General features: G+C 42.5%; 1 protein-coding gene across 1 annotated transcript in view; it reads left to right on the top strand.

Moving 5' to 3' along the window:
* OGFOD3 (2-oxoglutarate and iron dependent oxygenase domain containing 3) overlaps nt 1-15,735 on the top strand; it is a 38,661-nt gene that overhangs the window by 11,974 nt on the left and 10,952 nt on the right. Inside the window, exons 5-8 of the mRNA XM_033139461.1 lie at nt 6,009-6,073; nt 6,612-6,668; nt 12,281-12,434; nt 15,075-15,198. Coding sequence (XP_032995352.1) covers nt 6,009-6,073; nt 6,612-6,668; nt 12,281-12,434; nt 15,075-15,198 — 400 coding nt within the window. The remainder of the gene's footprint in view (nt 1-6,008; nt 6,074-6,611; nt 6,669-12,280; nt 12,435-15,074; nt 15,199-15,735) is intronic.

Below are 15,735 nucleotides of genomic sequence, written 5' to 3'. Positions count from 1 at the left end.
CGCCAACAAGGCCTCCCATTTTGTGCATCCAAATGGGATTGGGTGTTCGACTTCTAGGAAAACATGGGGAAGGATTCACCTAATCCCATACACAGAATCCTGCACATGGACTTCCACTTGTGCAAAGTGGTCTTCCCTCCCTCCCCCATGCCCCCCTGAAATTGCCTTGGAGGGGAGGAAGAACCCCCAAAACAGTGCAGTGGAGCGCAGGTAGGAGAGGAAGGATTGTTCCATCTGACAAGCTGCTGGTGGAACATTCGCCTTAGAACAATGGTGAATTTCTCCCACGGGCCTGAATCCCAGCTTGGCCATAACCCTCAACTGGTGGTCATTGGTAAAACACTGCCACTGAGTCTAATCTCTCTCTCTTGACCTTTTGGAGAGGGATGGTGGAAGATGCCTGAGCAATCAGAGAAAAAAATCTGCATCCTCCAGAGGACCAAAAATAAAAAGAGTTTGAGGAAAGATGCCTAATGCAGAAGGAGTATGGGATGGAAGATCAATGTGCCCATCCTTCAGTAGAATGTGACGCATCACCAGACTTTGCATAGTTAATTGTCCAATAAGTGAAGGTGGAATACTTCAAAAAAGGAGAATATCTTTGTATCTAAGCTTTTAAAAGCAGTGTTACAGACTATATGCCATCGCCGTTGTGTCATTCCTTAATCCTAAATACATTTGCTTGGAAAAAAGCACCCTTGCTTTCTATGGCACTTTCAAGTAAAGGGGTTTGAGACCGAGGTCTCAATAACCTTAAATGTAAATGCCCCAGTTTCAGTGTTTCTTCAGCTGCAGCATACCCAACCAGAAATCATTTAATGAGGGTACCCTGTTGTACTTGCAGTGCCCCAGGGCCTCTCAGTGGTATGTGTCCCAGTGAAAACGCTTTCAAACACTCCCACAGCCGCCATAGGTGCCAACTCCCTGGGTGCCCAAGCACCCACAAAATTCGCCATGAAGAGGCCGGGCAGCCACAAAATTCAGTGACAGGGCTATGCATGCTGCATGGCACCCATGGCCCCCAGGCACCCATGGTTGTGGGGCCAAGTTGGCACTCCTGCAGCCCACCAATACAAAATGAGCTACCTTTCCATTCTGCCCACAGAGACAGGCAGCAGTCTTTCACAATAAAAGACTGTTTGATAGAAGGACATTCTTTTTTTACCATTCCTGTATTTCATTGCATTCTGTAGCCTACTGAGAGCTGAAGCAGCTCTGTTGTTCAATATGGAATGTAATTGCTTTGAGTGCAATCCAATCAGCTCGATTGACAGGTGTCTCTGCAATTGGCCATGGACTGTTCGTGACGTAAATCATGTTGAAGTCTTGGGGCCATATGCCAGATGCAGAGAAATCAAAAGTAGATTTAAAATGCTAGTCTGTTGAGGAACTGAAGTTTTGATTTATGGTTTGCAAAGGTGCAATGAAAACGACTTTCCAAATTTTAGCCCCCAAATGCATCAGACTGGCTTTGAAATCATAAATGCTCGTAATTGCAGTTAGCCTTTGAATGCAAGTTTTACAATTTTCCGTTCAGTTTCTATCCTTTTATGTTGCTTTACTTTTTGTAATATAAGGAGCTAAAATTTCATTTACCTTCTGAGTAAGTACAGGCAGTAAAATAATTAGGCACCAAGGATCCATAGAAAAGTTTGTTTCTAAAGCTCCCCCTTCCATGATGGTAGAGCCAAAATTGGGAAGACATGGGGTTTCTGATTGGGGCTAACAGGAAGGGAGCTTATTTCAATTCAGTTGACTCTTTTGAGTTTTGGAAGTGCAACAGCAGAAATCATTCTGCATGCTATTTAAGGGTCGTGTTATTAGTGCTAGTCAGCGGCCCAAGGGGCTTGTGGTAGTATTACTTAGCAACCAGTCAGAATGGCATGAACTTTCCTGAGGTATCATGTGCTCTGATTGGCTGTGTAGTTCTATGGGAGTTGTTCTTCTGCATGTTTGGTTGAGGGTCTCCCTGCTTTGTACAAGGCCTGAACTAAGAGACAAAGCCTCTGCGTATTTCTGTTCAAAATATACACTGTTTTGCTCAGTTTCCTCAGTAAAGTGCTGTCAGAACTTTTCTCTCTGGACTCCGTCTACATTATCTTACTGACTTTGCTAACAGTATACTTTTGGAACATGAGAAGAAAGTGAATGGCATTGCTACAAACCTGCTACCAGTGAAGCTGTTTTAAAATGGGGGTTTTAAATGGAACTCCAGCCAGTAATCTGACTGTTGTAGTTTGGACCACTTGAAGTTTCTGAGTCTTCTTCAAGGGCAGTCCCATGTAAAGTGCATTGTAATACTTCAATCTGGGAGGTTACCAGAGCATGGAGTACTGTCGCCAAGTTATCTCTATCCAAAAGGGGCCGCAGCTGGCAAACCTTGGCAGAGCTGGAAACAGACAGTCATAGCCACTGTCACCACCTGTGCCTTCAGTGACAATGCTGGATCCAAGGTTATCCCCAAGCTACAGACCTGCTCATTCCATGGGAGTGCAACCCTGTCCAGAGCTGGCTGTCTTACTACCTCCTGGACTTGAGAACTTGGGACTCATGTGAAGCCATTCAATACAGGGCTTGCCTATCATTACCTTTCCCAGTTCTTCCATATGCAAATTGTGTTCTTTCCATATTGATGCTATCCAGCACAAGCCTACTTATGAGAGGTGTAAGGACTGAGTGAATGCGATTTCTTACATTTGTATTGTTTCTTGCTGCTCTGCTATGAGTCACTTGTACTTTGTTTCTGCAGAGTCTAAGAATTTCACCTTAATGGAATTAGTTTATTCGCAACTGGCTGTCTTGCCAGTGCCTTTCAAAATTAACCTTAGCAACCACCTAAACGGCACCTGTATATTTTGATCAGGTTGATGATGGAGGATGCTACTCCTCCTAATAGCACTTCAAGAAATCAAATGAATGAGGCTTTTGTTCTCTGTTTTCTTGTTATTGTACATCTGCATTCTGAATAATTCACTAAGGACTTCATTGCAGCGAGCAAAGAGTAGGAGTCAAAACAAGATAAGGGTCCTTGATTCTCTGCACCTGATTCAGATGCAAATGTGCCTTGACTAAATCTGATGGCAAGCTATTTGTCAAGGCTATGCAATCTTCAGTCTGTTTCAAAATCTCCTCTTGCTGCAACATTGGGCCACCATGGGGGATTATCTTAGGCTTAAATTTGGGGGTTCATTCAACACAGGTAGGTTCCTTCCACCATAATAAAGAGAGGCGTCTGATTTTCAGAGACAGTTTCACAATCTTTCTCTATGTAGATTTTTCGCCTCAAAGTAATTAACAGCTGTCAGCACAGTTTATGTGCTGGGGTGATTTCATGAGACAATGGGATAAAAATGGTCATGGCTGCAATTTTCCAAGCCTTAGTAGTGAGTCATGTGTTGCCTTTGGGATACCAATGGGCTATAGAGTATAGGTGCAGAGTTTGTGGCTTGTAATGTGCAGTGAACAGAGCCAAGGAAATAATCTCGACAATCTCAATTTTAAGGAAAAAAGTTAGGATTAAGCCCTTGGGTTTCAGAAGAAAAAAGTTGACAGTAACTGTAACCGACAGGCTCAAAAGTCAGAAGGCAAACATTTATTTATTACAATGGCTTAGATCCCACCTTTCAGGATACTGGTACTTACAAGTAACTTAAATGTGCATTTAAATATGAACATAATAAGCAATATCAACATGTAGCAAGTCAACAGGAACCTTTTTACAGGGCAGCTCACAATAGGTGGCTGGAACAGGTCCTGTTGTCTTCAGCTGCCTGTCCCACTTTCTTGGGAGTCCTTCCAATGGACAGTTATTGGTAGCTGGTGCTGGAAAGAGTTCGCCTGCAGCAGTCTAGGGTGACTTTCCCCCCTTCCTCATTCTCGAAAGTACAGCACAGTCATAGCATTACTTTCTCATCTAACTTTACACCTTGTGAAAATGATTCTAAAATTTGGGATTATTCAAATAATATTTAAAGAAAAATGCTCACAGTCAAATGCAGGAGCATACACAAACATGCAATCATTCCTCCTGTAGACCTTTGCCTAAAGTGCAGGGCTGGGTGGGCTTGTGACAATGGCGTCAAGAGGTATCCTGGCTTTCTGAATGAAGAGGGATGACGTTTGCCATTGCATCTCAGTTTCAGAAACTGGTTTGCAAACCATAGTTTGTCCTAAAACTGGAATCCAGCTATGCACATAATGCTAAACCATAGTTTACTGTTGCATTTGAATAATCCCATGATGATGAAATCCAGGGATGGAGGGTTTCTCTCTCTGCATCCAAGGGCTTTCTTCCCAAGTGAATAGCTGCAGCTTCCCCAATATTCTGTCCTGTTGCCAAGGCCATCTGGGAGCATCTTTACCCAAATCTAGGTCTAAAGCTATCTCCAGTCAAAGATATTTGAGGTCATTAAAGTAGAAGTTGCAGGGTAAACCATAACAAGCAGAAGGTACTAAATATTGCTCCCTTTACCAGGCAGAGCAGAAGACCAGTGCCCTAGTGTTTGACCAGAATAATCCAAAACAGAAATGCCCCCCCACCCCCAGTTGTTGCTGGATTCCAACTCTCATCCATCCCAGCCAACATGGCCAATTGCCAGGAATTATGGGTATTGTGGTCCCCATCCCTGATCTAGAGCCTACCAATTACAAGGTTCAAGGGTGCACATTCCTGTTTTGTGATGCTGAATTTCATGCAATCTGTGAAAGTCCAGTTTGGGTAGCTGGTAGCCTCACTGGACATATTTTTATTGAAGTCTTTAGTGTCAAGAACTCTAAGCAGTTGTGACAGTTCACAAATCCTGATTCGAAAATTGAGGCTTTTGTGAATTTGTCATCCTTTGGTCCACATTACCAAGGAACAGAACATGGACCCAAAAATATCTGCTGTGAGATTATTATTTATTTTTTGCAAACGCAACTGCTGTTGTTTTCTTTTCAGCACAGTCATTTAGCAAATACAGTCTCTTGTTACTGTGGTCCACTCAGCACCTGGCATTTAATTATCTCCCCTGTTCTGAAGTTGAACCTCTCCTTTCCCAGCACATTTAAATCTTAAACATTTACCCTTTAGACCTACATTATTGCAGAGATTTTCTTCCTGTCTGTGTGGTTTTGCTGTTGTTGTTTTTTTTTTTAAAAAAAACAAGCTCCTGAAAGTCCCATTAACTACCCTTTCAGTATAATTGCCTTAATAATTTTCTTTCCCCTGCAGTGCTCCAAACTTGTGCTGCTTCAGAAAGCAGAAAGGTCACTTCTTTAGCTGCTAAAACAGTGGAAATGTGGGACTGGCCAAGTCACAAGATAGTGTGAAGTATATAGCCTTCTTTTAATGACTGCAGTTTAAAAAGGCCAGCAGTTTTTCTGCAGGTCAAGAGAAGAACCTTGAAAATGAGTTCTTGGTCATGCATGAGCATAAGAGGTTCACCTTTCCCTCCCCTCCCAGCCTTAGTGGTAAATTGAATTGCTTTAGAACTATATAGGAATCAATGCAGGAAAAACATGTTATGGGTAATATTAGAATACTTGCATTCCAGGTCCTGAAACGTGAATATACACCACTGAATTCTAGGGGAAGATATAGCTGAAGATGGAAAGTTAACACTAGATAAGTCTATTGTGCCTTGATTTCCGACTTGGGAGTCATATAGAATCATAGAGTTGGAAGAGACCACAAGGGCCATCCAGTCCAACCCCCTGCCAAGCATAACTAGCACAACTTTAAACCAAGAGTGCTGTATCTCCTGTCCCCGCCAGCTTTCTGCATGCCCTGAAAACTGGCTCCGGGAGGTTGGGGGACTCTCTGGAGCAGATTTTGGGACTACATGGTGGGGGGAGGAAACAGAAGTCCTGTTGCACCAGCCAAACAGTTCGTGTGGAGCATTTGATACAATCCACCACCTGAGATTGCACAGAACAGAGACCTAGTGTCTGAATAGCCCCCCCCCCACCTTAATAGTCTTCCTTTTGCTGATTTGTTTCTTCTTGTTTGGATTTTCCCCCCCTCCCAGGCTTCAATTCTGGACTTGCACTCTGGAGCTCTTTCTTTGGGGAAGCATTTTGTTAACATGTACAGGTAATGTAGAGTTGCACCTTGGCATTCAGTGCCTTGGATACTGGTGATTTTAGTGCTCTTAGCTTCTCAGCATGGATTAGAGATTTGGGTGGGGGAAGAGAAATAGCTTTGATGCTGCAGGTAATTGATGGATTCTTCAGCAGTTTGCTGGCCTTTGCAAAAAGCTGTGATACTAAGTGTTGTTAGCAAGTGGTGTTAAGCTGGGCCTGTAGGAGAGATATAAATACTTGCTGTCTCAGTAGATGCTGGATGTAAGAGTTTCTCCCACCACAGTTTAGATTTGTAATGTAATGCAGAAAGCAAAATAATTTGTGCCCTCAAGTGGTGATCAGTTTTCCTGCAGAATTAATAGTTTTCCTATCACCATGGCAACCTTTAAGTCATCGGAGTCCTTGTTTACTAATCTTTAATAACTGCTTGGGATAAAGTTGGTTTGAGTACATTAATTTGCAAAGAAAACTTAAGCACCGGCTGCTGCAGGGGTTTAATTTGCACTTTGTATTATTCATTTCAGTCTTTGAATTGTCTTCCCCAACAGATACTTCAGTGATAAAGTCCACGATACCTTTACGGAAGAAGATTTTCACTTATATCGGTAAGGTTATTTATTGTCTTCCAAACTGCTGTCAAATACAGTGGGGGTACCTCGGATTACAAACACCTCAGGTTACAAACACTTTGGGTTACAGACTCTGCTAACCTGGAAGTAGTACCTCGGGTTAAGAACTTTACCTCAGGATGAGAACAGAAATCGCGTGGCGGCGGTATGGCGGCAGCGGGAGGCCCCATTAGCTAAAGTGGTACAACAGGTTAAGAACGGTTTCAGGTTAAGAACGGACCTCCGGAACGAATTAAGTTCGTAACCAGAGGTACCACTGTACAACTTTAATTGTGTGGATGAGCACAATTTGTAACGTGTCTTTTAGAAGAGGTGTGTCTAAATGCAGCATGATACTTGAACTGCTGGTGAGATATATCGCTTGTTACATAGCTAAGAAGAGTTCTTAACAGTCAAACATACTGTAGGGAAAAGAGACATGTGGCATTGGCTGCATTTCATAGGTAGCTCAGCCTTTATTAAATCAAAGGTTAAGCTCCCATTAACCTATGCAATCCAGATCACACTTTGCCACAAGCAGGGAGCAGGTGCGCTGCAAATGAATGAAAGAGCAAGCTGCAGAGGAAGGCAAAATACCACCGAAGTTGCTGTCCATACAACCTTGGGGCAGGGGTATATTTTTAAAACTCCCATCCCACCCTGTGACAACCACTCAGATCTTGTGTGAGCACAACCCATTCATCAAGTTACCCCAAGGAAACTTTAATGGATTGATCTCCGCATCGCCTAACATCCTGTCTCAGGTTGCCCTAGGCTAGAGGAAGGGGTGGCGAGGAGGAAACCCAAGACTTCGTGCAGAGAAGAGGAAAGCTATTTTGGTCATAATTAAGTGTTCAGCAAAAGGGACCCAGGTGGCACTGTGGGTTAAACCACAGTCTAGGGCTTGCTGATCAGAAGGTTGGCGGTTTGAATCCCTGCCACGGGGTGAGCTGCTGTTGCTCGGTCCCAGCTCCTGCCAACCTAGCAGTTCAAAAGCACGTCAAAGTGCAAGTAGATAAATAGGGACCGCTCCAGTGGGAAGGTAAATAGCGTTTCCTTGCACTGCTCTGGTTCGCCAGAAGCGGCTTGTCATGCTGGCCACATGACCCGGAAGCTGTCTGCGGACAAACGCCGGCTCCCTCGGTCTATAGAGTGAGATGAGCGCCGCAACCCCAGAGTTGGACACAACTGGACCTGATGGTCAGGGGTCCCTTTACCTATACCTTTAAGTGTTCAGCAAAGCAGTTGTACAGTATTCTTCATATACTTGTTCAACCAGCCTAGTAAGGGTCTAGTAAGGTTCTTTACCCCTACTATTGTTTCATTGGACATCTCTAAGATTTAGGCACTTCTTCTATTTACTAACAAAAATCATGTTAATATATTGTCATATTTTGCCCATAGCTGCCTTTATCTTGCCTCCCTCATTTGTGCTACCACTTCTAAAACAAGTTGAAAGGCCCCAACTTTCTTAAGAGCTCTGCTCGCAAGAAAAATTGTTCTACTCCTTTCATCAGTCTAGTTCTTCGTTCTACATGCATGACCTTGAATTAACCCTTCTCAGGCATATGTGACCCAAAATACAATGCTTTATTCTATATGTGAGCTCACTGGAATGCCTTCTGCATTGTACAACGGTATCTGTACTTCTCCACCCTATCATATTAGCTCTGTTCATTGACAAAAGATAGAGACCATTCAACCACTCTGACATCTACAGAGTGCCATTAAAAAAAAAGCTAGCAATGTTAAATTTATTGTGGATTTGTCCAATGGATTTAATAATTTAGAATAAAAAATCAGGAGTGAGGGTCAGCACTATTCATGGTCTTTCTGTTGTGATATCAGTATAAGCCGAGCTGCGAAGACGCTGAAGCAGCGAGGTCAGCATGACTATGAGTCATGTATTCACCCTGTGGGAATGACACCAGCCCTACCAGCTTTTCCACACATGTGATGTCATTGAAATGTACGGATGTATCTTACTTTCAGTCCTGCGTCAGGAGATGCTGGACGTGTTATGCACAGCTCTGAATATATGAGCTTGCTACGCAGAGATATAATCTACAATAAAGTAGGTTTTTAGCCTTACTGGCTGATGTGTGTTGTTTTTCAAGCTGGGAAACAATCGCATATTACCCTTGTGCCCCTGGACTCCAGAAGCCAGAGGGCACGGAAGCTTCGTCCGCCTTGGGGTCAGTCTCTCAACTTGCCCCCGCGTGAAGTTTTTCATAACACTTTCATACTGAGGTGGGAGAGTGGAAGTTTTGCTCCTGGGAGATGGGGGGTGAGGGTGGATGACAGAGCAGAGGTTTCCTAGACTAGTTCCCAGTTAAATTGCTGTGGTTAGCAGGAAGCCAGAAACCTGTCTTCACCAGCCCTCCCTGTTTACTGTAGACAGTCACTGTCTCTGCTCATTCTAGTTTTCCAGCTTGGATCTCTGCCTTTGTGTTTCATGGCACTTGTGTATTTTGTGGTGATGGTGTGGTACTCAACAGAAGCAAAGCTACCATTATTGAATCTAAACCAGGCATAGGCAAACTCAGCCCTCCAGATGTTTTGGGACTACAACTCCCACCATCCCTGACCACTGGTCCTGTTAGCTAGGGATGATGGGAGTTGTAGTCCCAAAACATCTGGAGGGCTAAGTTTGCCTGTGCCTGGTCTAGACTGTGTAGCAGAGAACATGTTTGTCTGCCAGAGAAAACCTGCAGGCTTTCTCTGCGGAATCTTCTTTTCCCAATGGCAACACTTTTCTCCCAGTGTCTCGCATACCTTAAAGTTTATGCTAAACATACTCTTCATCATGACTTACTTGTGTTAAGCTATGAAGGACTTTAAAAAAAACAAACTCACAAAAATAACACCTTGTTGAGAGCTCATTAAGAAGTAGCACTGCTGAGCATTCCAGGCATTTTCTGGCAGCGAAGTGGTGCTGACATTCCGAACTAGTGAATGTGTATTTTAAACTCCGTTAAAAGAGCAGCTGCTTCTGTTGATGAAATATAGCTTGACTTCTCTCTTGTGTTATGCTCAAGGTGGGTAATGCTTGGACTGGTTATAGGATTGAGCAGCTTCACCTAGTAAGGAGGAGGGATGCTTTTGGGTTTAAAACCAACCACTTTAATGAATTCAATGTAATTATTTAGGGCGTTACTCAGCTAAGTTTTATTCAGAGTTGATCCATTGAAATAAATGAACACAATGCTATTAGATGCCTTAATTTCAATGAAACTACTCTGAGTAAAATGTTGTTGAATCCCACCCTTTGCTTGCAGCGCATGCTTTTTTTTGTTCTTGTTTTTACATTTTCAGAAGCTACATTTTAGTATATCTGATGCAATAAAAGATTTATACTTTGAATAGCCAGAAAAATCATAACATCAGTATCATGGGTTGATGTTAAATACATTTTCATCATATCAGTTGAAAATGGTTTGCATTAAGGAGTGCCATTTCATTATAGATATAATGAGAAGTATTCTTGCATAGAGTGCAGGATAAATTCTTAAAGGAGTTCTCAATACAATGCAGCCGGTGGATGGGTCTGCAGAATGATAGCTCAAGGGAACAGCAGCAGAAGAGGCTTAATTGTCTACTTGAATGGCTGGATTGATTTTTCAGAGATAGACAGTGTGCACAGAAGCTGTCGTCACAGAGCAAGATTTCAAAATGAGCTGCAACACTAACTGAAATAAAATACCTGAGACTTTAAAAAACCGATTTGCCTGGGTAAAAATAGCTTTCCTTCTGAATGAACTTCCATTTTCCTGGGCTAGTAGACATAAGAAATAGGGAAGTGGCATTTTGGTGACAGATGGAATCCGTATTACTATAATAACTCATGTGCAGCTTGGAAGCTGGCCATGTTTCCTGCTGGGTCCTGTTATTCCCACCAGGTATGCTGGCCCAAAATATCTTCTGGAAGTCTTTCTGTCTTGCTCCGAAAAAATACGCAAGCCAAGCAGTATCAGCATAAGCCAGCTCGATAAGATGAGCCTTAAACTTTTCTGAAGGTCATCACGTCAGGGTACCTGTACAGCAGGTATAGCAAGCTGTGCATGTGCAAATATGTGGGTCTACTGCACTGGCTATCTGCTTCTAAACTTCTCACTGATGGAAATTTTGGACAGTCAGAAGCAGCGTTTTTGCTTATCTTTTTTTCCAGTAAAGAGGCAGCTTGCCAGAAAACCAGGTACAGAGCCTTGCTGGGCTTAAGTCTATTAAAAATCAGTATATGCTTCTTCTTTCCTTTGATCTGCTGAATCTAATGTTATCCCAGTAATAGGCATTGGGAAGAGGTATCCTTTCTGCACCCTGAGCTCTTTAATATAGAGCAACTTCTCTACCTATTTTGAATGAAACTCTTCCACTAGCTTATCCAGTGCAGAATGAATAAATGTAGGCACACAGATGAACTGCCACACTTGCAATCAGGTCAGGAAGGCCAGAGAATATTTCCAAAGGTGGCTGAGCAAGTGACAATGCAGCTAGAAAAGCAGTTTAGTCTATTCCTGAGTGATGTGTTGCTCAGTCAGAGGATCTCAGCCAGAGTCTGCCGCTTTGTTAGGGCCAGATGGCAGCCTGTTGGTTCCTTGTGTCACCTGATGCTGGGTGGGCTGGAATTTGTAGTATCACTGTTTGGTCATAGAGTGGTGGTTCTGTAGCACAGCTGAGAGCGGGTCAGCAATCCCTGTGGAGTGTCCTCCTATCAGAGGTCAGGGAGATAAGTAAATATACAACCTTTAGAAGACATCTGGGGACGCGGGTGGCGCTGTGGGTTAAACCACAGAGCCTAGGGCTTGCTGATCAGACGGTCGGCGGTTCGAATCCCCGTGATGGGGTGAGCTCCCGTTGCTTGGTCCCTGCTCCTGCCAACCTAGCAGTTTGAAAGCACAAAGTGCAAGTAGATAAATAGGTACCACTCCAGCGGGAAGGTAAACTGTGTTTCCGTGCGCTGCTCTGGTTCGCCAGAATTGGCTTAGTCATGCTGGCTACATGACCCGGAAGCTGTCTGCAGACAAACGCCGGCTCCCTCAGCCTATAGAGCAGGTTGAGCGCCGCAATCCCAGAGTCGTCCGCGACTGGACCTAATGGTCAGGGGTCCCTTTACCTTTACCTTTAGAAGACATCTGAAGGCAGCCATGTATAGGGAAGTTTTTAATGTTTAATGTTTTATTTGTTTTTGTATGTGCTGGAAGCTGCCCAGAGTGGCTGGGGCAACCTAGTCAGATAGTAGTGGGGATGCACTGCAATATCTTGTTGCAGGACTCAGCTTCACTTTTCTCAGAAGTCCTCATAAGTCAGTATAGACAACGATGTCGTTTGATGGCTGAGTACTGATCAGGAAGTCATGCCTCTGCTGAGGACTCACTAGGTGACTTTATGCAGGCCACACACTCTCAGCTCACCATTTGCAATACATACTATTAGTGGACTGCATCACACAGTTGTTTTTTTTTTTTTAAGGATTCCTGAGAATATGTACAGGAAGCACTTTGAAAACGCTGTATAAATGCTTAAGCATTATTATAGAGAGAAAATACTGTTGAGTCCTGTGCCATTGTACAGCGTCCTAGTCACTTAAGATGCTGTTTTCTCCTTTGCAGTGATGTGAGGCAGAGAATCCAACAAAAAATAGCTCTCACTTTTGGTATCAGCTCCTCTTCCATGTATTTGACGAAGCCAACCTTCTTCTCTAGAATAAACAACTCAGAAGCCAAGACAGCTCACGATGAATACTGGCACCCACATATTGATAAAGTAAGTGGGCTTTTCCCTTTCTTCTACTCCCAACAACCCTTCATATCTGTTCTTTAATTATAGTGTGCAATTGTCTTGGTAAATGTAGACACTGGAACAGTAATTACTGCATTACTACAGCAAGTTATTGTGATTAATACTTCCGTTCCAAGTAGGTTTACATAGAAATAACTCTCACTGAGTTTAACTCCCGAGTAAATGTGTATAGGATCACATTGTTAATTCCATTTCCCAGTTGATAAACTTGGCAAATTAATTCTTTAGTAGAGATTTGAACCCGTGTTCCTTGTCCAAATATTCTTCCTGCCCGCATTGGTCTTGCTTGTCTGGTTTGTTTCATACATTCTGCTGGATTTTCATAATCCTTCCAGATGAGAATCTACTAGATAGACTCAGATTGCTGTATCACATGGATTTCAACATTTGTAACTCTTTGTCCTCCATTAGCAGTAAGATTAGGGAAAAAACACTTTTTAGCTTTTTACATTTCTGTTTGGTGGAGACTGTAAATTTGTGTAATACACGAGCAGGTAAGGCTTACCATACTTGGTCGTCTGTGGCTGTAGTTGTAAAAACATGCAAGCAAAAGGGCCAAAAGAGAAACTGAAAGATAACAGGCCAACAGTCAAACTGGTTTGTACTTATGTAAGAACTTCCAGGAAAATAAATTACAGCTACAAGAAATCTTGAAACTTAGGCATGTATGCTTGTGTACAGAATATGCGGCGATTTAGTATTTGCAAAATGTCACTCCTTCTTTGAATAACACCAGTGTTTATAAACTTCCTTGTCTTCAAAGTGATTTTATTGGGTTTATATTTTACAACTCTGTGAAAGTAGCTTTCTAAGCAGTGTTAAATCCTGAGAAAAGTTAACTGTTTCTACAGGTACTGTGTTTTCTCTCCTGAATTTTTTTTTCACTGATTCATGTTGTGAAAAATTAATCAGGGTGCATCACTTTAACACAGTGATGGTGAACCTGTGGCCTCCCAGATGCTTTTTGGATAATGACTTCCATAATCCCTGGCGGTTGGCCACATTTGCTGGGACTGATGTGTGTTGGAGCCAAACAACCTTTGGGGAGCCAAGCGTTCCCCATTCCTGCTTTATTTAGCACAATAGTTGTGTTGGACAGTCTAGCAGCAGAAATTTAGTGACTGGAGTATCTCTGTTGTTTTTTCTTTTGAACGATGTAGTCACTGCATGTTGCTGAGTCACTTTTCCATCTGTTGGAGCCCTAGACAGACAGAAAACGTGTCTCCTACTGTTCCTGTTTTTCCTCCCGACGCTGTCTCTCCTTTTGCTCCACCAAATAAATAACATAGTAGAGTAATCCCAAAAAGCATATGCTGGTTCATGGAATGCCCCCCCCAATGAATTTTCAAGTTAGCCTTTCAAATCTCCCTTGATTTTCACCTGAGGAACTTATTTCTTCTGTGTTTCCCTCCCAGAATTGTGTGGTGGTATCTTGGCAACGCTAAATATATTTCCTGGTATTTGTTTTTTAAGGTTAGGGTTGGGACTGGGGGTTTTGGTATAGAATTCAAAATCCTGACATGAATGAAAGTTCTTGTTTATTTCGTGGGCAAGGCTCTAGCACAGGCATAGGCAAACTCAGCCCTCCAGATGTTTTGAGACTACAATTCCCATCATCCCTGACCACTGGTCCTGTTAGCTAGGGATGATGGGAGTTGTAGTCCCAAAACATCTGGAGAGCCGAGTTTGCCTATGCCTGCTCTAGCAAATTAACAAAATGTTATTTTACATTGCATCAGTCATGTTCAAAAGGTCCTCTGAGATATGAAACTGTGACCTATGCAGAAGTAAAAATCAATTTCTAAGGGAAACATCCTGTTGTTTGCTCAGAAATCCATTTGAAGTGCTCTGATAACATTGAATAATACAGCATTTGATAAGAGGTTGCCAAACCATGACCTATAGGGAAAGTGTTGCAGTGGATTTGAAAGGCGTCATTTCAGATGGCACAATGAATGGATTTTCTTCCCTAGGACGATTTCAAGCTTGCTTTAACAGTAATTGTAAATACAGTTCGCCCACTCTGTTAGTAAATGCTTGTCAAATGGGGAAAGTGTTTATCAGATCAAAAGAATAATCAGCAATGTTGCAAAGATGAAATAGTAAAAGGATAGGAATGCACAAAATCTTTGTGTGGACCAGGGGACTCAAGAGTGTTGCTGATATCCCAATACTTGTAAAAGGAATGTCACAAAACGAAACTTTCTGGTTTTAAATATTGGAGAAAGGAAGTGAGAATTAGGTACCTTTTGGATCTGTATCTGCTACAGAAAGGTACATTTCCTAGTTGCGTTTATTTTAGTTCTGTTTGGCTGAGGTATTGAGGCCAGCATGATGCAGAAAAGTCCACATAGTGTAAGTGATTTGGCTAGATAACAGTCTGAGACTCTACTCTATAGCTGCACAGTTCTAGGATTCTAGCTATGTCTCCACAGGGGTGTGGGAGCTATACATCGTACCCATTTCTTCTGAGAGATGCGATCCAACAGAGTTGGACAAGATTGGTTCTCAAGAAATGGATATTTACAAATACTTATTTATTTACAAATACAATTACAAACCAGTTTGAGATGTTCTCCGCCTTAAGTTGGTTTTTCTTCCTAGGTGACCTACGGCTCTTTTGACTACACGTCGTTGCTTTACCTCTCCGACTACACAGAAGACTTTGGAGGCGGACGGTTTGTCTTTATGGATGAAGGGGCAAATAGGACTGTAGAACCCCGAACAGGTTAGAGTTATCTTCACTGTATGACTACCAGTAGTTCATATTTGTACCTTACATATGTTAAACTCACATAACCTATATATCTGGTTGTTTCCTCTCTGAGCTGATTATCCAAGGATGTCGCCTGCAATATCTGCTGAGCCTCTGTTTTCCACTCACTGGTGCCTTTGATTATTGTTCACTCTTTAGAAATATGGCACTAATTAGATGATAGGAGGCTCAAGTCCTTATCTTTCGTCTTTGCAAGGGCAAATGTGGGGCGGTTATCTCATCCATTGCTACATTTTACTATGTGAATTGCTACTTTTAGTAAAAACAAAATAAAAAAAATTCCTTCCAGTAGCACCTTAGAGACCAACTAAGTTTGTTCTTGATATGAGCTTTCGTGTGCATGCACACTTCTTCAGATACACTGAAACAGAAGTCAACAGACCCTTATAGTATGCATGCACACGAAAGCTCATACCAAGAACAAACTTAGTTGGTCTCTAAGGTGCTACTGGAAGGAATTTTTTATTTTGTTTTGACTATGGCAGACCA

The sequence above is a fragment of the Lacerta agilis genome, chromosome 2 (genome assembly GCF_009819535.1).
Source record: "Lacerta agilis isolate rLacAgi1 chromosome 2, rLacAgi1.pri, whole genome shotgun sequence".
NCBI classification, from domain to species: domain Eukaryota; kingdom Metazoa; phylum Chordata; class Lepidosauria; order Squamata; family Lacertidae; genus Lacerta; species Lacerta agilis.
Note: the sequence above shows the minus strand (reverse complement) of the source record. Positions and strands in the feature narration are given on the sequence as shown.